The 26,608-nt window shown below is 39.2% G+C and overlaps 2 protein-coding genes and 2 long non-coding RNA genes across 9 annotated transcripts in view; 2 read left to right on the top strand and 2 right to left on the bottom strand.

Annotated features, from left to right (window-relative positions):
* Window positions 1-6,089, top strand: part of SUSD3 (sushi domain containing 3) — a 50,516-nt gene extending 44,427 nt beyond the window's left edge. The window contains exon 5 of the mRNA XM_088134171.1: window positions 5,188-6,089. Within this exon, the coding sequence (XP_087990297.1) occupies window positions 5,188-5,404 (217 nt within the window). The 3' untranslated portion in view covers window positions 5,405-6,089. The remainder of the gene's footprint in view (window positions 1-5,187) is intronic.
* A 2-nt stretch (window positions 6,090-6,091) lies between these two features.
* LOC148216717 (uncharacterized) lies at window positions 6,092-9,750 on the bottom strand. The gene is made up of 2 exons (XR_015794892.1): window positions 9,644-9,750; window positions 6,092-6,258 (listed from the first exon to the last, which is right to left on the bottom strand). It is a non-coding gene; the product is annotated as an uncharacterized LOC148216717 (long non-coding RNA).
* CARD19 (caspase recruitment domain family member 19) overlaps window positions 9,739-26,608 on the top strand; it is a 139,385-nt gene continuing 122,515 nt past the window's right edge. For 5 of the 6 annotated variants that reach the window (XM_088134173.1, XM_088134175.1, XM_025170500.2 and 2 more), the window contains exons 1-2: window positions 9,739-9,889; window positions 22,849-22,991. In XM_088134173.1, the coding sequence (XP_087990299.1) occupies window positions 9,874-9,889; window positions 22,849-22,991 (159 nt within the window). In that variant the 5' untranslated portion in view covers window positions 9,739-9,873. Of the gene's footprint in view, window positions 9,890-13,430; window positions 14,182-22,848; window positions 22,992-26,608 lie in introns of those variants that run through there. The other variant, XM_088134174.1, reaches the window with a different exon arrangement.
* On the bottom strand, window positions 12,887-14,860 carry LOC148216716 (uncharacterized). The gene is made up of 2 exons (XR_015794891.1): window positions 14,478-14,860; window positions 12,887-13,489 (listed from the first exon to the last, which is right to left on the bottom strand). It is a non-coding gene; the product is annotated as an uncharacterized LOC148216716 (long non-coding RNA).

Raw genomic sequence — 26,608 nt, 5'->3', positions numbered from 1 at the left:
GGATGGGGTTTGCTCTCTGTTTATATACAGTAGCTTGCCTTGTCAGTGTTGGTGGGCGTGTTCTTTTCTCCTTAATAGTTCCTTGATTGGACTGTTGTTTACTGCTTGGTTGTGTGCCTGGTGGTAACCTTTGCTTATCTGGGTGTTGATTGCTGGTGAGGCGATCTTCTGGTCTTTTGTCTCTTTTGAAAAGTATGTAGATGCTGTTTATCTCTATGTGCCTGTTGATGGCTGCCTTGTCTGAATACCAGGCTTCCAAGAATTCTCTTGCATTTTTGGATTTAGCTTGGTCTAGGATGCTCACAGTTTCCCAGTTAAAACTATGGTTAAGTCTGTCCATATGTTGAGAGAGAAATGTTCATCATGTCTTCTGACTGCTAGTTGGTGCTCGTGGTTGTGTTCTGCTAGTCTTCTGCCTGTCTTCCTACATAGTGTTTGTTACAGTCCTTACACTGTATGTTGTAGATGATTCCTGTTTTTCTTCTTGTGCTACTGCGTCTTTTGGTTTACTTAAGATATTTTGGAGTAATTTTGTTGTTTATTAAGAGTTAAAGGCTGCCCAACTCCAGTATGCCTCTGGGCAACTTATCTTTTAAAAGCAGAAAAAACAATAGAGAAAATCTGAAGTATCGGGACAATTACTTCACTGTTTTGCATTGTAGTAATTGTCAGTGGGGGAATGTAGTTTTCAGATGACCAGGAGAATGAAAAAAGGAAATCCTTCCAGGTTCAAGTACAACCAATATGGAAATGACAGGATTGAAAGTAACATAGCAAAGATGTATGTCTCTTTCTAAGATGAGTAGATTGATATACAGACAGCAGCAGCAGCAGGACTATATAATATGAAGAGCTACTTTATTAGGACTTGTTTTAATTACACTTTGTATACCCCCTTGATTTTTGGGATATAGGGTAGCATAAAAATATTTTGAATTAAGAGATAAATCAGTGATTTTCAGGTTGTTGTGCTGTTACTCATTTGAGTCTAAGTAATTTCCTTTTGGTGAAGACAAAAAAGTCAGGTAATATTTAGCACAATGTAATTCTGTTTTCTTTATACAATATTATCCTGTTGCAAACACTGTGTTCCCCTGTGCATGATTTCTCTCATAAAGAATCTATTACTGCCACTAAAATGTATATTTTGGTACAAGAAATTTCCTCCCACTCCCTTTTGGAAGAAATTTCTTTGCAAAGCCGTTTTCAACATCTGTCAGGAAAGATATGAACACACTTATAATGTCTTAACTGTGCAGGCATCTTTTTATTGCTAGTGCTATTAACATCATTATCCCTTCTGGCAAAGAACAATAATAACAAAGGAGAATTAAGAGGATTTTTCTGAATGCCATTGGTAGTTATTATTTTTTCTCTTTTATTTAAAAAAAACTAAGACCAAAGCTACAGACACCAATCAAACTACAGTATCAGAGTATTCTGCTGATCCTACAAGTGAGTTCTGCATGTAAATAGAGTTATCTAGATGTATTTGTGGGAATGAGAATGCATATTTATGCACATGCCCACCCGGTTGTCATCTCATCACCTTGCTGAACCAGTTTTTGCATTCCCTATAAACCAAAATACTCCAGAATTCAGAAGTAATAACAGACCAAGGAAGTAATCCCTGTGTTGAAATGACAGCGCCGATCTAGTACTTTCAAATTTACAGTCCTCAAGATCCTTCCAAAAACTGGGCTGCAAGAACCAGTAGTCATGGCTTGCTCGCTGTAAGCTAAATAAAAAGCGAAAAGTTAATTAATTGTTGGCATATTACAGGATCTAATGCATCTCAGTGTGTTCTTCCAAACAATGGATGTGATATAATTAAGTGGGCAGTGTTGGCTGCTTCACTTTCTCAAGCCTTTGTGTATGCACACCGCTCCTACTATTCTGAAGGGGAAATTTCTCTCTGTTTCATTTGTTTACATTTTTTTAAAGTGTGCACAAGTTGTAGGAAAGTGGACTGCTGCCTTATTTCTGATAAGGAGTCTGAATCCATATCTTTCTGGTCAGTTTCATAACCAAAATATTCACCACCACCACCACTGTTGCCTCCCCTCCCCCAAGTTTTAAGTCAATTTCATACCACCCTTTAATTCTGGACATTTTCTCAGTTGGGCAAAAAAATTACTTGCTTATTTTTTTTTACTAATTCCAAAGTCACCCCTTAATTTTTCTAACTGATCATTGAACAAAAAAACTACAGGACTTCATTACATGTTCAGCCCTCTTTTTCATACATTTGAAAGCAATTCTGAGGTCTTTTGGCATCACTTGCACATAACATGGGCAAAAATGGGAAGTGAACCAAAGTGCACATGCAAATTCTGGTTGCCAGTGTGACAAGTTGCTCATAGAAATGATCATGCTTAGGACAGAGTATGCTATGAGAAGATTTGTGTCAATGTCATCCTCTCTTATCTTTTTAAAAGCAGACCTTAGTCTAATAAAATGAATTAAGAATGAATAATTAATTTGATTGAATTAATCAGCTGACCATCATGAAAGTGCTTAAAATACATAATGCATATAATGAAGGTTAAATATTTAAAAACATATAGACATAAGTACTAAATACAGGTATGCACATACTTCCAAGATGTTACTGCAAAATCTCAAAGTCTCCAGTAGCTTCTTAAATAGACAAGAATAGAAGTAGAAAAGTGGTTATCTTCCCTGTGACACAGGAATTGTTCATAACAATAGAAGCTTTCTTTCACAGTCTCCTGGACCAAATTCTACTCCAATGTAAGAGCTGCTACATTCAGTTAGTTCTCCTGTGCTTCATAAACTCCCAGAAGTCCTGGTAGAAGAAAATAACTTTGCTGTGCAGGATATAAAATTAGGTTGCCACCAAAATATGCATGGAAAGAAACAGAAAAAGATGTTGGTCCCCAACTTGTCATCCACCTTCTGCAAGTAGAACCTCCTTTTTACCTTGTGTCAGTTTCATATTTTCATTACCTTTTCTGCTCAGTCTTTTCTGAAGTTTTTGTAGCTAAGAATTAGGTTTGGCTGCATTTCTCAACACTGTTGATCCATGCACCAATTTCTCTAATAAAGTTAAATTGCCCACATTATGGTTATTTTGCTACTTCTGTCAAAGTCCTATCAACATCAGGGTAATTCCTTCCAGTCTCACACAATCTGTGACTGAGTTGTCATCTTTAATAGAATAATTAAGATTTAAGGAAAATAATTATGCAAATAAAGCCAGGTGAGTTGAGATATTGCATAAAATGTACCACTCCCAGAAATTTGCTGTATGCTGACGTACCGATTAGAGTTAATCCCATAAGTCTTCTATTCCAGCTAACATAGTAAATACTCTATGTTAGCTGGAATAGAAGGACACTATACACCGTCATGAGTATTTGCATCCAGAATCACCAATTTAGTGAGAGTAATTACCTAGGTCTGTAGCAGAAAGACCCACTCATGGTATACAGTAGTGAGCTAGAGTAATAATTCGATCAGTGTTTAATTGATCAAAGTATTACTAATAAGTATTATGATAAAATGAAGCATTTGTTCAGGAGGCTTCCTTGGAATTCTGTGAAAGTGGGAGAATACAAAGCTTCAATAATTGTTGCCATTAAAAACATTGTGATTGATGTTTTATCAGCATTCCTAGAGATAATTGATTTTTTTCCTAGTCTCCATTCTGTTCACAATTGTGGTTTATTGTTATACAAATTAAATGGAATCAAGACAATTTGATTTTAGACAAATGGAATTTATTGAGATTTTAAGATACAGATTTTAGTGACATTTACTCAATGTCTAGCTGTGTTTTAAGCTTAACATGTAACTATTTCAATTATTTTTTTTGTTTTACACTGGCCAAAGTATTCTGCCTGCTGTCTCTTTGACATAAAACTTCAAAGAACATTCTAGAGTTGTGTTTTTCAATCTTGGCAACTTTAAGATGTATGGACTTCAACTCACAGAATTCCCCAGCCAGCGCTGGAAGTTGGGAGCACTGGTGCAGGCCACACATGAATCCAGGGAGGGCCGGGGAGTGCAGGCCGTGTGTGAGTTGGGGGAGGCCTGGAAGGGCCAGTGGAGGCTGTGTGCAAGTGGGGGTGGGTGTTGCGGGTGGAAGTGACTTACCGGAGCAACTTCTGACCTTCCCTGCCGGCTTCCCTATTGACTTTGCTTTCGGGAAGCCAGCAGGGAAGGTTGCAAATGGTGATCACATGACCACATGCAATGGCCGGAACTTTGGGGACTGGTTGTATGTCCATTTTTTTAGCACTGCCATAACTTTGAACAGTCGTTGAACAAATGACATAAGTTGAGGACTACCTGTAGTTCTCCCCAGGGACATGAGTGTTGATTCACATGAACCATTCAGTTTTGGTGATCCATGCTAACACTTTCCAAGCTTCCTAGAATTTCCTCTGTCCTTAGACACATATAGCAGAGCATTTGGTTCCCTTGTTTATTCAGTAGTGAATTTTTTCCTCACCATTCCAAGGACCCAAATTATCTCAATGAAAAAATGAATAATTACGTGTTCTGGTTTCATCCAGGAATACAATTAACAAGCATATGCATGTATGTGTGTGTGTATATATATGTGTGTGTGTGTGTGTGTAAATAATTGCTTTCCCTAAAAAATCTTCATTGGCACAAATAAAAGCATGCTTCATTATTAAACTGGCTAATACTTTAAAATACGTCAAGCATGTCTTGGCTTTATGCCATTTTCAGGGAATAAAGTTGATGATTTTAAGTACTTTTACATGCATACACCTATAACTCTTTGTATTTTTTCAAATTCTTTTATTCTTTTTGTCAAACAGTACACATCTGTGGTTTAGGCTGGTTCTAAATTTTGTTTTAGGTTTTTTTATCCCACCTTTCTTATTTTTATAAATAACTCAAGGTGGTGAACATACCTAATACTCCTTCCTCCTCCTGTTTTCCTCACAACTACAACCTTGTGGGGTGAGTTGAGTTGAGAGAGAGTGACTGGCCAAAGTCACCTATTAATTAATTAATTAATTAATTAATTAATGGAATAGTCAAGTTACAAAAGTATTAATTATGCATTTTACATTCTTACCTGTTGTGCTATTTAATATCAGGTGTCTGGCAAAATTGCAGTAGCTAAATTAAATCAAAGCTATATTTTTTCTAAATAAATAAAAAGAATGCCTTTTCTTTGTTTTCCAGCTTCAAAGAAGACTGGACTAGAGACATGGCAGAAACAGGCTGTTCTGGAGAACATAACTTTCAAAATAAGTCAACTAAAACCAGTAAGGCACTTGGTAAAGAGTTGGTTCCTGGACATAATGTTGGCATAGACAACATCCGTACAGTACATGCTGTAGAAGTCTATGGGCATGACAAGGATATCCTTGGAAAACTGCATACTCACTTACCTGGATAAATGACCTCAACTGTTAAAGTTGTCCTGGACCAAAGCAAATTGTGAATACACATATTTACTGAATGTGCCTTAAAAACAATACAAAACAATAAATGTCTGGACTGTCCCTTATGTATCTGTTGCAGTAAATGTCTGACTATAGCTATAATTTAGCAAATCTCCAAAAATTTGGAGAACTAAATCCAGTTTCACTAAACACACACACACACACTTGATGTTTACTAGGGCAGTGCACGCTTCAAAAATGATTGGGAAGAAATGCCTTGGATTTGCACAAGCACAGGCACCTCCTGTTCATTAAAGAAGCACAACTTTGTTCAGAACTTTGTGAGCTTCAGTAAAAGGTGCTGCTGCTTTAATGAATGGGACAGAGGTGCTGTGCTGTGTTCCAAAGCACTTCGGAATTATTTTTTGATGTGTGTGCACATCTACGATTTAACATCAAGCTACCATTTCTATACTTTGCTTAAACAAAATAAAGGGATCACATCAAGAAAGGAATTGTATGTTGTTTTAATATGTGTTTCAATATTGTCTCTTAACAGTTTGCATCTTTTCTGCATGTGGAAATCCTGACAATAGTGAGGATAAACACAGAACTGCAAATTTAGTTTACCTTCTCTTTTTATAGACCTATCAGAATGAAATAAAATGTATTTTTGCACAATAAGAGGGAAATTAAATAAATAAATATATATATTTTTAATGAGAAATTTGTCAAACAAACATGTTGCTTTTGTGTCCAGATCGCCTTACAATCGTCCATTTCAGGTTCTTTACTATATGTCTTTATGGTTGACCATTTGTTAGGAGAACTTAGATCCCACCTTTCCATTTAGCGAATGTCACAGCACCTAATGCAAAAATAAAATAAAACTGTCTTCAAAACAAAAATCCAACTGCAACAACCTAATATTAATTTCTAAGTAAATAAACGAAAATGCTGCCATACCCACATCAGTTGAAACTGAAATTACGTACTGATGGCTTTAATAAATAAAAAAATCACAGGGTGCCTAAAAGGGATATAAACGAGGCTATGTGAATAAGAGAGAATGACTTATTTTTAATAGCCAGGCAATTATCCTTTGAAGCAGAGCTTCTAGTGATTATCTTAATAGAGGGGCTGGTTTGTTCCTACAGGTATAAGAATAAGCATTGCTACAGAATAACCATCCTGAGAAATCAGCTTCTGATTCTTGAAAGAATTCAGTGAGAATGAATCCTAATAACTCTGGGTGGTTCACCAATAAAAACAAGAAAAAGATGCAGTAATAGACAAAAATGAAGAATAAAATATGGCAAAGATGACTAAAAAAAAAAAAGGATAGGAAAGAAAAAAAATCCACGCAATCCTAGGAGTACTTCACTAATCTTCACAGAAGTCCTGGGCCAAAGGTTCTAGTAGAAGTGTTGTCAAAAGTCTCAATGTCATATGGAACAGGATTTTAAAACTCTGTTCCATGTAACCCTAAAATTCTGCAAGAACTTGATGGGCTCCATGAGAGTCAAAAATGAAGACATTGACTTGAACACCATCAGTTTTCTAGCACTAGAATTTTGCCTCTTGATCAGGACTTCTGGGAATTTTTTTTCCTCCTAAATGTATTAATAGGTTCCATTAAAACCACTGAAACAGAGAATGCATATTGTTTACACAATTTAAAGCACTCCACAAACCTTACCTCAATCATATTAGCAGGATGTCTGTAAGGTGGATCCAAATTATAACCATCTTGCAGATGTTGTGCCTTGACTCCTGGCAACTACCTGGACAAGTCCCCTCAGTTTTCTTGGCAAGATTTCAGAAGTGGTTTGCCCTTGCCTTATTCTTAGGGCTGAGAGAGAGTGGCCCAGAGTTACCTAGCTGGCTTTGTATCTAAGGCGGGAACTCATGGTCTCCCAGTTTCTAGCCTGGTACCTTAACCACTACACCAAATTGGCTCTCATACTGCAGATAGGGGATGGTAAAGATGAAGAAAGACTACAATACAATAGGATTTCCTTGTCTGCGAGATTGGAACCTTGAAACCTCTTGTTGCCTAGCTACTACTACATGCATCTTTTATAAATAGCAGAGAAAAGAGGAAGAGGCCAGCATGCATAAAATGGCAATAAAGCGAAGACAGACAAGTCTTAAGGAACTGGCTGTTGGTGTTTCATAATGGGTTTTGTTGTTCAGCAGGTGGTTCCAAAAAGAGCAATGGACAGAAATTTTCCAGCACAGGAGTGTCTCTGTCTCTACCACAGACAGACATGTACAAAAATAAGTAATAGAGCATATTCATCTTAATTTTTTTTTGAAATAATAACAATAATCAAAAACAACACAAATATCCACAGCCTTGGGAAAGCAGTAGATTTACAGAAGGAATATTATTAAAACACTATGATTTATTTAAGCAATTTGGTCCTGCAAACTACAAGGTTATAGCTTTATAAAGAAATTGCACTCAGAGAATTTGGTGATGATTGTGTTCTGTTTCTCCTGTAAATATCCTTTGTTTATGATAATAATATCCCTGGAGATTTGATTATTGCTCATGTAAGAAATTATGTATCATTTAAAAAATGCATGAGAAAGATGAAAGGAATTGAGTGAACCCAGCAAACATATGAACACATTTAGAAAATTGCCCTCTTCCCATTTTTATCAGTTACTGAATTGGAACAGGCTATCCTGTAGATCTCTTAGGTGCACAACGGCATGCAGTTCTAGCCATGTGGTTTTTCCAAAAAAACCTTCTACATCTGAACACTAACTAGATAGCAGTAACAATAGTCAACAACAAAGTTGTGTGCCTTTTCAATAGTTCCACTGCCCCAGCTTCTACTGAACCTTTTCCAATGGGTGTATTTTATTTGCATAATCTAACAATATCATGAGAAAGACAGGAAATTATCACAAGTAATAGTATTATTAGGAGCTTCCTATTTATATCAGGCTTACCTGGGCAATTTTAGGACCAAAGCTAAACAATGGATTACATAGTAAAGCTCTGAAGGTGATGGTTATTGCAAATCCAAGCTTTGGATGGTCAACCTGCACCATACCTCCTGTGCCACTGATAAGAATTCATTGAACACATAGTTCAAAAACCTGCACGGAAGTACAAGTCTTAGGATTGTCAACTAATCCCACACTCTGAAGATAGCAAGCTGAGTTCCCAAACTTTGGGATGGCACTAACTCAATTAATTCTTTCCCTCTAGGTTAGTCTTAGCAACTCATCTCATTGAATAATTAATTATGTGGGCCCTGTTCCTGCCTCCGCCCTGAACTGAACTCGCATGTCCTCAGTGGTGCCTCCTGTCTCTAGGCCTGGAAATCAGGTGGATTTAATGGGTCCTCTTCCCAGATAAATGAAAGTTATTCTCATTTCCTGGTTCATCTCCACACCTCCCCGATATAATTTGAAGGACTGGTCCAAAGGTACTTTGGAGGAATTACCTTTAACTTCCAGGAATCTCAGGGAGCCATTAACCCAGTCCTATGTTTGAATCTGTTCATGGGTTGTTTATAGCTGCCCAATTTTCCAAAGTGCCTCCAGGATTTAAGAACCATTCTGCTTATGGAGTGGTATATCCCCTACATCTAACTATTTGTCTACTGGCTTTTAGTGGGTTTGTAGACTGTTCGGCCTATCAATCATACAATTTTTAGTTGGTTATTATAGTAATTACATTTCTATGCAATTGAAAACACAAGAGGATACTCTGTTTATTTTGAAATGAAGCTCAAGCGTATCATACTGTAGCAGGCATGTTTCTCCTATTGTTATTTCAGTATCTTAATCTGTGATTTTGATTTCAAAATAAGTATTGCAGCTCAATTATTAATTGCAATTCTCTTTTTAGTTGATTAAGTGATTTTAACTGGGTAATATAACTGACTAATCAAACATTGCAGATCTCCCTTTAATGGAAAGGATTGTACCATAGAAAGATGACTTTCAAAAATTAATACATATCAGCATCTTTTAAAACATTATTCCAGGAAAGAAAAGGTTTGCTGTAGATATAGCACTGTTTTGTTAATAGTATGCCAGTAAACCTTCAATTAATCTCATTTTAAGCATTTATTCTATGATGATGGAACAAATATGGTCTTCAATCAGGCTGGACAACCTTCAATAGAAATTCAGTAGAAATAACTACACTACACGTAGGTTTTTTAAACCTGCACAAGTCTTACTGCATGAAACCAAAGGACAAAGAAATATCATTGGGTCACACTGACCTTTTCCTTCCCAAGTGAGCAGAGCAACATATTCTTCCAAGGGCGAAATGAAGAGACCTCTGGTGGCCAAAGCTTTAATAAGGTGGCACTCGGGTTTTACTTTCACTTTTCCATAAACTCGTCATTAAACTTCTGTTGCTGGCAGCGATTGAAGAGGATAATTTTTCAGCTTGCCAGATTTAATGGGTTTCTTTCAGTCATAGCAGGAAAAACTGTCAAACCCATGGACAATGATCTTCAGAAAATGTAAGTGATAGTTTTTTCCCCCTAAGGATGCCTTTGCCAACTGGGCAGCTGAGAGAATTGCGTTCTTGTTTTTTAAGGGTAACGAAAGCTTTGCTCAAGGGACAAGAGAAGATGTGGACTGCTTTAGGGAAAAAGGGAGTGTCTGTAAAACTGGTTAATCTCAACTTCCTTTTTTTTTTTTTTTTTTGTGGGTCTATTCTGCATATTTTCCACTGGGATATTTGTCTTCCTATTTATAACCTTTGACCAAAAAATCCATTGTACTGCAAGAGTATTAGGGGGAATAGTTGTTTAATTTTTCAGCACTAGCAACTGAACATAATTTTGGACTGAATTTATTCTTCAGTGGAAAATATTTCTGGTATTATTTCTGGGTGGGTCAATGTAGCAGCTTATTATATAAACAATTACATGTACTGAAACAATATGCTTGACTGGTAAGTTTTAGATCTGCCAATCAAAAATAGATATACCTTCAGAAGTGTGACTGTGACCTGTAAGGGGTAGGGGTATGGGGAGAAGGAACTCGAAGAATTCTTTTGAATGGTGCTTCTTCCTGCCTGGTTTAAAACTGAAGATAAGAATTCAAGAGGAGAAAGGTATCTTTCCACTAACACTAGTACTAATATTTATGAAGGTTAAGTGTGAGGGCTTTTCAAAAACAGCATACCATATCTGGACAGCAATTAGAAGCCTTGTTCTATAACCTTGGCTATTAAAGCTACTTCATATATTGCTAAGTCATACCTGTGATTCCAAACTAATCATGTGATTCCAGGTTCTGGTAAACAAACCTACGATAAGGCTGTTAATCGTAGGTTTGTTTTCCAGAACTTGGAATCACATGATTAGTTTGCCAACTCCATGCTAGCGCTTACAATAATTTTCAATACTTCCTAGTGACTGGGAGAGTTGCCCATAGCATCAGGTGTATTAACCACTCCCCCAAGCAAAGCACTGCACAGAGCCATCAACAGATGAATCACACTTCTCCTTGTTTTTGCTAACACATCAGTAACATTAAGGACTGAACGTGCATACTTCACAAGGTCCTATCCTGCTGGGTAGTGGGTTACTGAACCAGAGAGCCATTTCTTAGCGCTTTGGCTGGACCATACCTTGCCTTGCTTTCCAACTGACACTTGAACTGTAAATTCCAGTTGGCTCTGTCCACAGTTCTAAATTTGGCACTGTTTATGTGATCAACTAATCTAATGAGAGAAGTGAAGAACAAATTCCTGAACTGTTACTCAGTTACACTTTGGTTGGAAATTCTGGAACTTGGAAATTTCTTCTAGAGGACCCCAGGTTGTAGAAGCATGTTCTGCATGTTCACAAATATATCCAAGACTGAAAGGGAGGGAGTTTCTCTAGAATGGAAGATGCCAGTCCAAAGAACAGCAAGGAAATTGAAATACTTACATTTGAGAAGTTGGGAGCTGTAACTCAGCCTCCTAACCTTCTGAAGGGACAAAACAACAACAACAACAAACCACCTATTAGTTAATGCTGTGATGTCATTGGAAGGGGCTTATTCAATGAATGTTCTGGTTATTATATGCTCTTAATTTCCAAAATTCAATTGTCCTCTGGTGTGATCAAGAAATTGAACCAAAGCCCAAACTGTGCAAAGGGGTTGGTTTTGTTTTAAGACTTCCACTTAATTCTATGAGATTCCTTTGCTAGGAAAGAAATGTTATTTCATGTCAGGAAATAATCTATGCACGCTCAATTTGGATGAATGGGCCAGGTTTGCAAACACAAGCCTGATCCACTTTAATCTTTGTTGTATCTTTGGGCAAAGGTTTTTATGACTGTTGGTAAATTGGAGTTTGGAGGGAAAAGAAAAGGAATAAGGCTGGGAGAAAGTTAATATGCTATGGAGAAGAACTTGTCCGAATTTACATCTCTATATTTTCCTATTTACTTGAATAGCTTGAGGCCAATGTTGTCTTCAGAGGCCCATTTCCAGTATCTCTCACAAGGGAAATGAGGAGGGTGATTGCAACATAAGGGGTCTTTGTTTATAGAATGCGCCCCACACACACATTGAAGCATGCCTGATACTCATGTTAATATATTTTTACCCATAGTCAAAGACTTTCATTTTTTCCCAAGCATTTATCATTTTGATTCAGCTTAATTTTAGATGCCTGCTCAATAGCAGTATATTGACTCTGTGTTTTCTGTGCTATTAACTGCAATGTATAGTTCCTTTGCCTCCCTCTTTGTAATGTTTTAGAAACATTTGATTAAATAATGTTGTAATCTTCCATTTCAAGCATCCTCCTCCTCCTCCTCCTCCTCCTCCTCATTTAGGAGACCTTTAGTAAGAGGGCTCCTCTCATTCGATTCCTTTACCGTTGTTTTTGTTTTATTACATGTTGGTCAAAGTTAAAGCATTAACACTGACAGAATATTGTTAATTCACCATTAGCCCTGTTGAATTTAAGCAGAATTAGTCCCAGGTAAGAATTCATCCAATTGCAGTTAGAGATTCTCCGTTCGATCAGACTCAATAGCTCCCAACTTCCACTTGCAGAGCAACATCAGTATCATCCCAACCACTGGACATAGCTCAGTCCAATCCTATGCACATGGACACCCCATTACATTCAACCAGACCCCCAGTTCAAGGGGTCCCCAATTCAGCCCTTGGCATATCCCTGGACTTGGATAAATGCTTCCCAGTCAGCAAAAGGAGGAATGGTCTGACTGGTGTAAGGCAGCTTTTTATGTTCCATGCACATATTGAGGGTCATTCTGGGTACACTTCTGCCCTTCTCCTGCAAATTCATTGTAACATTTGAAAAAGGCTTAAGTGTGCACAAGTGGTTTTGTGTTCAGACCCAGTTTACCCAGAGGCCATATGAAGTTTACCCATATATGTATATGATGTTTCTGTAAGGAGGGGCTTGACTTAGTTTCTTCTGCATTTGCAGCAGCTTGTTCCTAGTGCTCTTGAGAAGAAAATCAGATATTTTGTGAGATCTAAACTGATGCAATTACTTTTTTATTTTTCCATTATGGGCACAGAGTTTGGGGAGAATTTGCATATACAGTATCACTTCCACTTTCCCTTCTCTTTGCTGTATCTTTTTCCCCCAATCATTTATTGTTATTATCTCAAGAAAAAAGAATAAAGCTTCTGTAGAATCTTAATTACAAAAGTTGAATTGACCATGAAAACACTATACAGGCTTAACACTGTGTACAAATAGAGACATTTCCCCCTCCTCCAAGGGATGGGGTGGGGGTAGAAGTATATAAAATCTCATATATGGGAGCATGACCTAAATAACGTGCATTTCTCTGAGAGCTTCAGGCAACGTGATTTGTATATACCATTCTGATAGATTTTAATTACAACAGGTAATTAAATGCCATGTCTGAAAACAGAACTTGATATGAAATGTAAAGCCGTGCCTGCTTTAATCCATGCACACATTCCATATTCCTTGATTGTTGATTGAATAGAGGGAAAAATGCTACTGCATCCTTTTGCATCCTGAGGTTAATGGCCAGATGGACTCCCCTGTTGACTGCTTGGCTATCTCTTGGAAATATGGTCCATTTTTGTCATTGGAAAGAATAGGATTTCTAAGAGTGAAAAAGATAGAATGGACAATTTTAGTTGGTGCCCATGTTCACCCATCCCCTCCCTGATTATCTACTAGGCTTCAGAGTCAGAAGGATGGCCCTGTGAGAGGTGTCCACCTCTGCCTTTCTCTGGGCTTTTTATAGGGTGGGTGGGTGGCTTCCTGAAAGGTGGATCCCAAATCCAGCCGCAGCTGCCCCACTAAACACATCTGGACCTCCTGCCATTTCCATGGGTCCTGCCGCACACTATGCCTCCTTCAGAGCCCTTGCGATGCTGTGGCAAGAAGCCCGGGCCGAGGATCCCAGAGAGAAGAAGTCCTTCTCTCTGAAGATCGCGGCAGCAGCGGCCGCGGGGCGAAATGCAAGGGTTTCGACGCCGCTTTTCCAATCTCTTGGCCGAGTCTTCGGGGACAGGCGGGGAGGAGAGAAACTTCTTGCCCCCGCTCTTGCTGGCTGGGCGGCGGCTCCCACCCACTTCCTCCTCCGGTGCTTCTGGGCAGGCCTGCAGGAAAGCCGCAGGGCCGGAGCCGGGGCCGGGCTGTAATCAGAGCCGCGCAGCTGGAGGGCCTCCTGCCTCTCGGAAGGAGCGAGACGCGCCCGTCACCGCAGCGCGCGAGGAAGGGCTCGCCTGCCGCAGGACAAAGACGCTTCCAGCCGCGCCGGGCCGGCTGGCCTTGCCGCCATCATGGCAGGTCAGTAGCTCCTTTCCCAGCGGGTCGAGCGGAGGGAAGGGACGGCGGACCGCGCCGAGTCTCGACTGCAGGGGGCGCAGAAGGGCAGGACCCGCTTGAGCCGGCGAAACCCACTTGCGGGACCGCCGTCCCCTTCCAGTTTCCAGGGCTCGGTCTGCTTCTTGTGGGTTTCGTGCAGCGCGATAATGTCCCGGGCTCCTCGAAAGTAAGCCCGCCTGCATTTCATGGCTGCGCGGGATGCCGAGTTCGCACCGGTGCCGGCCAGGAAAGCGCTCGCGGAATTCCGCAGAACTTACTCCGAGGCACTTTGGAGCGTTGCACATACGCAGGGGCGTCCTCCGTGCACGTTTTAAGTGGGTGCTACGTAGGCGTCAGGTTGTATTGAAGTGCCGATCCAGCCTCGTGGTTTTCAGGGCTGTATTTTATACGATTTGCAGTCTCTGCATGTTCACAGTTTATACTTTCGATCAGTTTAACAACAGTGTTGTTATTGTACGAGCATACTTTACTGTAACAATGCATATTACATGAATAGTAATGAAATAGACCGGTTCGTATTTTTAAAATGGCATTATGTCAAGTGAGTCATTTTGTTTGTATGAGTCACTGGCATGGTAGCAGAATCACTATTTCCATGCAGTCTCATACTTTTGGCAGAGTCCCTCACAGAAACTTTTACTGGAGGAATTATAGTTAGCTCTTTTGTACTAAACACCTCTTAACATGCAGAAGATTCAAATCTAACCTCAGCCATTGGCCTTTTAGTGTTAGTATGTAGACCTACATGTCCCACTGCATGTGAGTTTCAGCAAAAGTTTTTGAAGGCTCTGAGTTGATTCAAAGGTGATTCTTGACGTTGCTGCCTTACAAAGAGGGGAGACAGGGTTGCTACAATTCTAATATAACATTATTTCCATAATCCTGGAGGGCATCACATTTGGAAAGGCTGCTCTGGGTTCCTTTAGTTTTCTTTGGATCCCTCCTTCCTTTCCTTTTCTCCCATCATACCATATATTCTCTTCATTCTGCACAAACACACATGCTGAATCTTCTTGTTCTCCCCACCTTTCCTATCTTTACTCCATAGCAGCATTTCTCATCCTTAGCAACTTTAAGATGTGTGGACTTCAACTCCCAGAATTCCCCAGCCAGCATGCTGGGAATTGAAATTCATACATCTTAAAGTTGCTAAGGATGAGAAACGCTGCCTCAGAGGACTGGCTTCCTTCTCTCTGTCATTCTCCCTTTTTCTGATCCCCTGAACTTTTGCCTCTATTCTTCTTTTCTCCTTCACTCTTTTAATTGCTCTCCTTCTGTTCCCTTGATGGTTACTACAGGCAAGGATTCCACCATGGGAGGTATCTCAATACAGCTCAGAGAGCAGGGAATTGGAGATGGTGGAGGGACCTCCCAACAGCTTTTTCTGAACCTCCCAGACCAAGTTCTCTTTAGGACTGAACTGTATATATCACATAGCCTGTCTGGGGGGCTCCTAAAGTAGAGCACCATCTCTGTTATTATCACCAGACAAGTTTCACTTACCCTATAAAATTCTCCTCCTGGTCCAGTGAGTTTTTGCAGGTAGAATGGTGATGGTTAATGCCATTTTTATTTTTTTGGTGGGGTTTTATTTCTTAATCAGCAGATTGGCTGCTAACATGGTTAACTAAAGCAGTGGACTGGGGAAGATGGTGCCAGTTTCAGCAACTTCCAAGGAGAGTTTGAGAAATCTAAATATGATAGGACATATAGACAAGCTGGTGGGGGGAGGCTTTTTCTTTTTGTTTGTTTGTTTATTTTATTTGTTCAATTTATATATTCATTTAAGAAACTTATATGGCTGCCTATCTTATATAGGGATCCTAGGCAGCTCACAGCCACCAATAAAAAGAGAATAAAACAGAGCAACCCTTTCCCCCAGATGCCAGAGCAACCAGCTGTCAACCTCCTGGCTCAACCCCCATCTTAGCCCAATGCTGGGGAGAAGAACCAAGTCTTCATGGCCTTCCAGAAGACTAAAAGGGGTTATTATGTTTTGTAGTGTGGAAACCATTGCAATGTGACTCCTTTTATGGGAGAAAATAGGAGTTCTTTCTCCTGACTCTGCGAGGATCTTCTTTTCTAGAAATTAGGGCAATGATGATATGGTAAGAGAAGCTGAGGGCTTATCTGTACTGCTTGGTTGTCCTGTGGCACTCAGTATGGGCCTATGACTCAGTAAAACAACTATGTGATCCTGGAAAGAGAAATGGCTGCTTTAATGAGTTGAAGACAAGTGCTCCAGTGCAAGGGTTTTCAAACTTTTTCAGGCTACAGAACCTGTTAGTTTAAAAACAAACCCCCTTCTGGAACCCCTGATCAAGAGGCAAATCTCTAGTGATAGAAAACTGGCTGCGTTTGAGTAATTGCTTGGATACAGTTCCAGTTGGATGCCAAGCATGAGGCATGGTCTATAGAGGATGCCCAGGATACATTCTTACCCTTTTATCTGGGAACAGTTTGACCCTATTGAACCTGAGGAAGTGGACAGGGTCCTCTGGACGGTCAGTGCCTCCACCTGTCAACTAGATCCATGTCCTTCCTGGCTAGTCAAAGCTACTCAGGAGGTGACATGTGGGTGGGTCCAGGCGATGGTGAATTCATCCTCAAGGGAGGGGGTGTTTTCAGTTGCCTTTAAAGAGATGCTGGTATGCCCCCTCCTCAAGAAGCCATCACTGGATCCCACAATACCGGGCAATTTTCATCCGGTCTCCCACCTCCCCTTTCTAGGGAAGGTGGTGGGGAAGGTGGTGGCGTTGCAGCTCCAGAGGTTCCTGGAGGAAATGGGTTATCTGGACCCTTTCCACTCAAGTTTCAAGCCCGGAAATGGGATGGAAACAGCATTACTTGCACTCATGGATGATCTCTGGCAGGAGCAGGATGGGGATAGTGCATCCATCCTTGCTCTTCTTGACTTCTCAGCAGCTTTCGATACCATCGACCATGGTATCCTTTTAGGTTGACTTGGGGAGTTGGGAGTGGGCGGCACAGTTTTGTGCTGTTCTCTTCCTTCCTCCAAGGTCGATCCCAATTGGTGTTGACTGGGGGCAAGAGGTCCAGCTCATGGTCCCTCCATTGTGGGGTGCCCCAGAGTTCAATACTCTCTCTGCTCCTTTTTAACACCTACATGAAACCACTGGGTGAGTTCATGCGCCACCATGGGATGAGGTATCATCAATATGCAGATGATATCCAGTTTTACATCTCCATCCCAGGTGAGGTGAGTGATGCTGTGACCACCCTTTGGTCTAGATGGGGTGCAACAGGCTTCAGCTGAACCCTGGTAAGACGGAGTGGCTATGGATTGGAGGCTCCTTGGTATCCAAGGATTTACCATCTTTGGTTTTGGATGGGGTTGCACTGCCCCGGACAGACCTAGTGTGTAATCTGGGGGTCCTCCTGGACTTGTGACTACTGCTCAAAGAGCAGGTGGCAGTCGTGGCCAGGAGGGCCTTTGTTCACCTTCGGGTGGTGCACCAGTTATGCCCTTTCTTGGATCAGGAGGCTCTCCGGTCAGTCACTCACGCCCTGGTCATCTCTCGGTTAGACTGTTGCAATGTGCTCTACATGGGGCTACCTTTGAAGAGTATCCGGAAGCTACAGCTGGTTCAAAATGCAGCCGCGCGGACAGTCTTGGGTGCCCACCTTTACTGCACGAGCTGCATTGGGTCCCAGCCTGCTTCTGGGTCCAATTCAAGGGGTTGGTTATTACCTTTAAAACTCTGCATAGCAGGGGTCCAGGTTACCTGAAGGACTGTCTCACCCCCATCACGTTAGCCCGTCCCACCCAGTCAGGCAGAGAGGGCATGTTGCGGGTCCTGTCAGTGAGAGAATGTTGACTGGCAGGGCCCAGGAGGAGAGCCTTCTCTGCCATTGCCCCCGCCATCTGGAATATTCTCCCCCCAGAGGTACAGCAGGCCCCTACTCTCCTGGCCTTCTGGAAAGGATTAAAGACCTGGCTCTGCCAGCTTGTGTGGGATAATAGCATTCTTACCCAATCCTGGGTGTGGCTGACGCCTTGTTGATGCTCCCTAAGTGACTGCCAATTTTATATCTATTCTTGGATCCATTTATTTTCTATTTATTAAGTGTATTATATATTGTAATTTTAATCGATTTTAACTGTTTTATGAACTGCCCAGAGTCAGCGAGATGGGCCATGACAAATTTGACATATAAATAAAAAATAAATAAAATGTGGGTTTTCTTTTCTTTTTTGCTCTTTTGAGACCTCATCAAATTGTCACTGAGCGGGTTTAGAAAAACCTGCTCCAATGCATTCTGAAACACCACTGAGGAATCAAATTGAAAAGTTGCACAATTCTTCTAATAACTAGTGTCAAAATAGGATAGAGTTTGTACATTTTTAATAGTAGCACGTACAGGCAGTTGTGAACTCATAGCTGTATGGGTCTTTATGAACTTTAGGATGGGGGTGGCTGAGGCGCAGATCTGCCTGCAACCAAATCCATTGAATAACTTTGGACCCATTACTTTCAGAGTGGCTGTTTCTAGGGGGAAAAAAGGAGATAGGAAATGCAGGTGCTGCTTGAGATATAGGAAGGGCAGGATGAACTTGGCGAGAAAAGCTGCTCTTGCCAGATTCATGTTTTTGTGGGACTTTAAAAGCAGAATTGAAGCCGAACCTGCTGTTGAGGCCCTGTCTGTAGTACAGTAAGTTCCTGGGATGCAATGGCAAACAATCCTTTTAGATGTTCTAAGGCAGGTTGTCCAAACTTGGCCACTATAAGATGAGTGGACTTCAACTCCCAGAATTCCCCAGCCAGCCATATTGGCTGGGGAATTCTGGGAGTTGAAGTCCACTCATCTTAAAGTGGCCAAGTTTGGACAACACTGTTCTAAGGTGAGGAGACACTGAAGGAAATCATGGGGTGCAATTATTACCTTTTGCTGTGTGCCTTTAAAAGTCAAAATTAAATATGTCCTGACCTGTCGTATCTATAATAAGCAGCACCAAATAACTTTCCTATCAGATGGTTTAATAGTATTCCAAAAATAGGTATAACAATTCAGTCACACATGCAGGGACATTTCAGACAGAAACATCTGTTTTTAACGCTTCTATGAAGGTTTGATTTTATTCTGAAGGGAATGGCTACTTTTTAACACATCTACAAATTGCCCATATGGAATTTTAAGGTTTTACTTCTCAATGCTGCCCTTCAGAGCTACTTTTAGATTAGTTTATTGGAGTCTAGCATTCATAATAATCTGAAGCTGTTTCTTAATGAGAATTGATTTGGGGGCTGTGTATTGTATTTCTGAGAACGCATACCTGTTATTTTTTAAAAAGCCTGAGGAAAGAGGCAGTGAGAGTTGGGAAGCAGTTTTGTATTGTTATATATTCCCTCAGCTGCTTAATCTTAGACCTTTGTCTGGTTCATTGTATGATAAAGTCAAAAAAGTGGAGTTGATCCTACTGAAAAGTGTTTGTTTATTGGATCTGTTGGCATACCTGCAGGAAGTGACACCAGTCCTCAAACTGCTTGCTTTAATTGCTATTTAATTCTATTAACTGCAATCAGCAATAGGGTTTTTTCTTCTTCTTTGTACAGCACAGAGCTGGCAAAAGCCAGGGTTGTTTCCAGATAAATTCTTTTTTTACCCCAGATTTGCCATCCTTTGTTCATACACTTTTTATGGCTAACCCAAACCATGTTATGATCAAATAGTTACATTCTAATTGCTAGGGTGTTACAGGCTTCACATTGCCTCCTAGCCTAAGGAAGTTTTATTTATTATTTATGTATAATTTAAATTTATTATTTATTATTATTTAAATTTATTGGCTGCCCGACTCCAGTGGACTTTGGTGTCCCCATTTTCTTTTGCTTTTGCTTTACAAATAAATTTCTAGTTTCTGTGAAATAAGAGTTGCTCATACTGGATAAGAGCATATGCCAATTTAGTCTAGTAGCCCAATTCCAACTTTGACCAAACTGATGGCCTTGCAAAAAGCAAGAAAATAGCTTGTCCTTGTTGCTTGCTTCCCCTGTCATGATCAGAGACTGCAGAAATAAGGAGCCTTTCCTGCCTCCAATCTAGGTCTGAAAAATGGCCTAAGTTTTAATAGTTTTGTAACTACTTTCTTTCAAATAATGATGCCTACATAATAATACCTGCTTGGGCTTTTGCTGCCAGCAGCAGTCAGATTCTCCATTTGTATGGATTTGTCTGATTCTTTCAAAGAACTGAAGGAAGGAGATGGATTAGGGCCTTAAACACCTGCAGTTCTCATAATGACCTGGTCATTCGGCAGTCATTGTGACTTCCATAATTGCCTGCTTTGTGCAAAGACTTGTTTATAAATCTGTGCCAAAGCCAAAAGAACATTTTGCTTTGTTAGCTTTCCTCTTGTTCCACAAACAAAAATATACCTGCATTATTCTTTTCTCTGGATTGCTTGGTGACATGGTATTTAACGATACACAGTATTTACTTGAAAAGATGATTAGTTCTTTTCTGCAATTTATTTTCTGTTAACATGGGATGGTTATCTTAGCTTTGATGAGAATACAGTAAAAGAGGTAAATAAGGTTTTTCTTTCTTTGAAGAAAAATGTGGTTTGTGTAAGGTTTGTCTTTCCTTTGTGACAATATGGTTGATTATTTGGATTTAGGCTTTTGATTAAAAGTTGGTTGAATCTTTTGTGTATGGCTTTTAAAACCATGTTTATCAATTATAGCTATGTATTTTATTGCCTGTTAATATCAATCAAATATGGTATGTAATATTGTGTGTGTGTGTGTGTGTGTGTGTGTGGTTTGTGTGTATTCTGGCACAACTAGAGGCAACCTTGTGATCCCAAACAAGCACAACTCTTGGTGGATATTCAGTTCAGTAGCACAGTCTATACTACAGTAGTTTTAACCCATACTTCCCAACTGCCGAGCCCCAGTGCAGTACTGATATTTTCTTGCCTTTCTTTAGATTCTCATTGAACTAATGGGAAGCATATGGCAAATAAATAAAGAGCAGAATACTCTGGCAAATGACACATTTAATACATTGTAACTGCAGACATAAAAACCGGGGCTATTAGAAATGTTACATTTGCGTACATGGAACCTAGTAAGTTTCATGCATCTTTCAGTTCTATAGTATTAAAACATTCAGAATTCCTCAGAATTAGTGTCCTGGTTTTTTTTGTGTTTAGTTTAAGATAAAATGTTTGATAAAGAATCACTGCTTTTAGAAACACTTGGCCTTCTGTTTCATGGAAATATCTGTGGTTCCCCTTGCATATTTGTTTCTGTAATAGAATCCAAGATAAGATTTAATTCATTTGAACTTCTAGTAATTTCAGAGTTTGTAATATGCGTACTTACTGCTTGCTGAGAAAATAGACCTGGAGCTAGATTTTGTGTTGGATTTAGAAAAACAAAACACAACACTTTTTAATATTGAAAATGTCATAAAATCTGTCAAAGCAAAACTCAGAAAATAAATAATTAATCTGCAGGGGTACATAAGAACGAAGTATTTTCTAGCTAGCGGTTGGCATAGAGCTAATACATACTGTAGTTATCCCATTCAGATAATTTAGTACATTGGTCTCTATTTAAGATTGTGAATACTGATCAGAAATCTTCCAGATGAAGTTGTTAAATTATTTGCCAATTACCTGGCTAATTGTGATATGTATTGTAATAGAATTTGATTCATTAGCAGTAGCTGACACCTTCAGAATAATTTCTGGTAAAAGCTATGAGCAATATACTGTGACTGGTTGGAAAAATTAAGGTACTTTTTTCTTCAGACTATGTTCTGTTTATAAACAGTTTCTCAATAAGAAGACTTTCATAGAAAGATTTGTTTCCTCCTGAGATCTGTTTCTTTGCAGGGAATGTTCAGGAAGAACTTTGCGAGACTCAAGAGGTTTAGCCATTATCTTGCTTTAACTGTAGATCCAAGGTTTGAAATATATGAATCTTAAAGCCTACCTCTAACAGTCTCAGAACAAATGGTGCATACTTCAGCCTGTCTACTTGTCCTTAATTCTCTATGAGAATTAACTCTATTTCTTATTGATGATAGGCAAGAAATTCTCCTTTTTAATTATGTCAAATATGCAGAAACAAAGCCACAACAGCCTGAACCTGTATATGTTCACAAAAAAAATGGACTTAAAAAAAAATGGACCTTACATGGCAGTGCAGAATTTCTCACTTCCTACTCCTTCCCCAGTTATAATGTTCCTAATATTTGTAATACAAACACAACTGAGGTGACACAGCATTGCTTGTTCTGTGTCTAACTGAGTAGCAGTAATATCACTAGAGTGGCTCATAGACACAAGCTACTCACGCAAAGGGTCACTCTCACGTTTGATGGCATAAGTAGCTTAAGTGGAACCTCCAAGAGGGGTCAAAACAGGCAATATGGCATCCAAGGCACTTCAGTCCAAGCCCCACCCCTTTAAATGTTGCACACATCTAAGAAAGGCCACGGCTTCATGACAGCTTTCAGAGTATGCCTGAAATTTAATAGCATGTGAGGACATGGTCAGAGTGAAATGTTTATCGCTTCCCTTTCAGCCATGCTTAAGAGAAATCATCTGAGTTTTTTTTCCTTTTCTTTTAAAAATGTGTTGTTTCTGTTTTGTAGATCAGACTTACTGTGATCGTTTGCGACAGGACAAGGCTTTTCTAACCAGCAATGGCAGACTGAGTGAACAGCTGGTTGATAAAATTATTCTTCAGCTAAACCGAGTTTATCCCCAAATTCTCACCATTAAAGAAGCTGAAAAGGTAATAAAGAGAAAATGTGTTTCCAGATGCAGGTTAATTTTTCTGTGCTCATTTTATGCAATTAGGGTTGCATTCTTGAATTCTTTTTTGAATTCTGAAGCTCTAGTATCTGGATGTGGCTCAGAATGGTCAAGATCCAGAAAGCAGTAATTTCTCGTGGTCTGAGAATAGAGACCAGAATGAAAACTTTCCTGTGTAGGTAAGGTAAGATACCCAATTATTCTTATCTTAGTATGTCAGTTATCCCTTTTGACATTCTATCCATTCTGTGTACACATTTACAGTATTCCCTGATACTTCTGTTTATTGCAATCCAGATTAAAACATTGGTGCTAGCAAGAGTTAATACAAGCATACAGAGTAGATAAGTTGCAGATTGCAGTTCTCATACCACATTTGCAGTATATGATTAAAGAATTGAACAATACATATAAAATATATTGCAGAAAACATTGATTTTATAGGTGGAGATTTTGAAAGCTGAGACTTGCTCCATGTGTAACCAGTGAAGCCACAGCATAGAATCCTCAATACCCAAGTTCATTTCTTTATCATTTAGGTAGCTCAATTCCATTCAGGTCTGTTAAGTAGATGTGCACAGGATCGCAATATTAGCATCTCTTTACACCAAGGATAAGTGTGATAATAAGCATGAAGGTAATTCTAAAAACAGATACTGTATGAATACTCCTCATCTATACACTGTTGATGGCTATTCTCTGTTCATACATTGAGGGTGTATAGATGGACTCATGTATAAGTGTTCTTAGTCAGAGGTGCAGTACACACAGCATATTTTATTAGAAGTGTAGTATTTCTACTGGTGGAGGGAAATAGCTCAACTGTTCAAGTCCACAGCTGCAGGATTTATTTTTTTTTTACTGTGCACCTGTGTTATGAATAAGAATAGCTCAGACCATGTCTTGGCATATGGGGTAGAATATTATTTCATTCCTACTATAGAGAAAAATGGGGACCAGTTAACCTAATGCTCCTTCTCTTAGTGAATGAGACATTTCAGTACATGAGACTCTGATTCTCTGTATGCATTTTTGTTTTTCCTGGCAGGCTCCCAAGTTCTTGACTCTGCAGCCTGTTCTGGAACAAAATGGATTCTTTTCTTTTTTTCTTTTAATCATTATATTAGAAGTTTTAAAGACAAAGGTGAAAACTAATACAAACTAATGTAAAGTAGGGAAGAAAAAAGAAAAAGAATCTCATCTCGTCTCGTGTCAGAAATGCAGGAACTGGAAGGGAGATCATTATTAATCTAAATTTTAAAAATTTTAAAAACTTTAATAAAAATATAAATTTATATAATTCTTGCCCAATGCCGGGCCACGTTGATGGCAAAGGTATTTCTGACTAGCAGAAAAAGAATGAAATCAAGGGGAAAGCTAAAAGTGCAAGAAAGAAAGAAAAATAGAAAAGAAAGAAAAAAGGTATAAAGAAGTGGCTTCCGATAATCTTTACAGCAATTATAAATACAATTATAAATTTATTTATTTCTCTAAAATTACATCATGACTCTCTTCTTTCTATAATCTATCCTGTCTAATATCAAAACCATAAATCATAAGTTCATTTGTATGTTTTATGCAAACAGTCCATAAGAGGTTTCCTTCAGCAATAAACATAGATATTGTCTTTTCTCTGATCAAAGAAGTCAGTCTGGCCATCTCAGCAAGTTGCATCATCTTCACCAACCACTCCTCCATTGTAGGAATTGCCGAAAGGAACAAAATGGATTCTTGAACCAAGGTTCCAGAGCAGTGTCACCAGAAAAAACATAAGTTACACTAGATGTGAACAGAAAGTCAGTACGTCTGATCTCTGTTACAAAGGATAAACAGTTTGTTGCATATATACAGATTGGGGAACGTGCTGATGGAGGAAAGATCACTCATTCCTTCCTCTGCTAACTAGCCCTGCTTAGCCAAGAGTGGTGCAGGGAAGCGTTGTTTATCCAGGAATCTAGGAAATACTATTCCCTCAGCACCTGTCATGCTGCTTGAACAAAATTAGTCCTTCTCTGGTTTGGATTAAAATCTAAAAGAGAGGCTAGAGGTCTCTGTATTATATTGCACACTTCTTTTAGAGAAACATGTGGGAATTGCTATAATTGTTATTCCAAGCCAAGAAGTGGTAGCGCTCAGTGACATATCAGGAAAACATATGTGGAAGGTACGAAAATATTTTTAATACATAGATTGTTGCATAGCCCCTTCAAGTAAATCTATTTTAATTAGATAGTGCTTATCTAAATGGCATCAAGCCTCAAAATGGTATGGACATACGCCCAAGTATTTGGATTTTCATTCTGTAGCTACAGGAAACATACCCATGTGTTTGTTAATATTCCTGTAGAATCCTGAGTGGCATTGCTCTCTGTTGGCAATCAGAACATCCAGTCTGAAACAAAATCTTGCGTAGTATACTCAGTGTGACGGTATCTTGTTTACACCTGCACACACACATCTTCTCCAACAAAGGAAATCACAACTGCATTACTGTATCAAATAGGAATGAGCTGATTTACATGTAGATGCATTTCCAAGTCTGAATGCTTCTAACTGGGGCATAGGCTATGATTTTTCAGTTCAATCCACAAAAGTATCAAAATGTGGATATAGGCTGTAGATAATCAAATTGGGCCATACCAGAAGCTGTGTGATGATTTGAATTTGCCCCTTGAGCTGTATCTCATAAATAAATAAACAGGTAATTCAGCAGTTTTGAAAATATATAATCCAACTGTTATCTGGAACTGCCTCAGTCCTTAATTACCTTAATTACATCTATACCAATCTCTCTTCCTCCACCAGTTCAACAGACAAGTTTAAAACATGTTCCTGTGATATTTTGTACATCACCGATCAGGACATGTACAGTCCGCATGCTTGATACAGATGTCAGTTCAATCATTAAAGTGTCCTGATGGCTTTTGTGGAATTAGCAGAATCTCACAAGAAACTTGGTCATACCTGTTTTAATTCTGAGGACTTCCTTGTAAACAATTTTATGTATGCCAGCACAAATGTCTTCAGTTTTACTAAAACATGTGAGATGAGACTGTCAGAGACACTGCTTGTAACTGAAAAATGCAAATGCTCTTTTGGAAACCTGTATAATTCTGTGACTGGGCAGTTGGTAGAGTAGGTAGAAACATTTGGAGGGATAAAAAGGAGTTGACAAAAGAACATTAACTACCTCATCTGTCTTTTTAACAAAAAGAAATGTCTTAAATCCCTCTTTCTGAGACTGTTTTTCATTATCAAAGCAGGCAGTGAAGCACTGAAATGTTTTTTAGAAAATTACAGTACTGTGCAAAAGTTTTGGGCAGGTGTGAAAAAATGCTGTAAAGTAAGAATGCTTTCAAAAATATATATTGTAATTGTTTATGTTTATCAATTTACAAAATGCAAAGTGAGCGAACAGAAGAGAAATCTAAATCAAATCAATATTTGGTGTGACTATCCTTTGGCTTCAAACCAGCATCAATTCTTACACTTGCACACTTTGTACACTTGCACAAAGTCAGGGATCTTGTAGGATTAGAGTTAGGTGTATGATTAACCAATTATATCAGGCAGGTGCTAATGATCATCAATTTCATA

Source organism: Python bivittatus, unplaced genomic scaffold (assembly GCF_059951505.1).
Source record: "Python bivittatus isolate LINGU-HERP-01145 unplaced genomic scaffold, Pbiv_v1 ctg000080_np1212, whole genome shotgun sequence".
Taxonomy (NCBI): Eukaryota; Metazoa; Chordata; class Lepidosauria; order Squamata; family Pythonidae; genus Python; species Python bivittatus.
The sequence above is the reverse complement of the archived record's forward strand: the minus strand, read 5'-3'. Positions and strand labels throughout refer to the sequence as shown.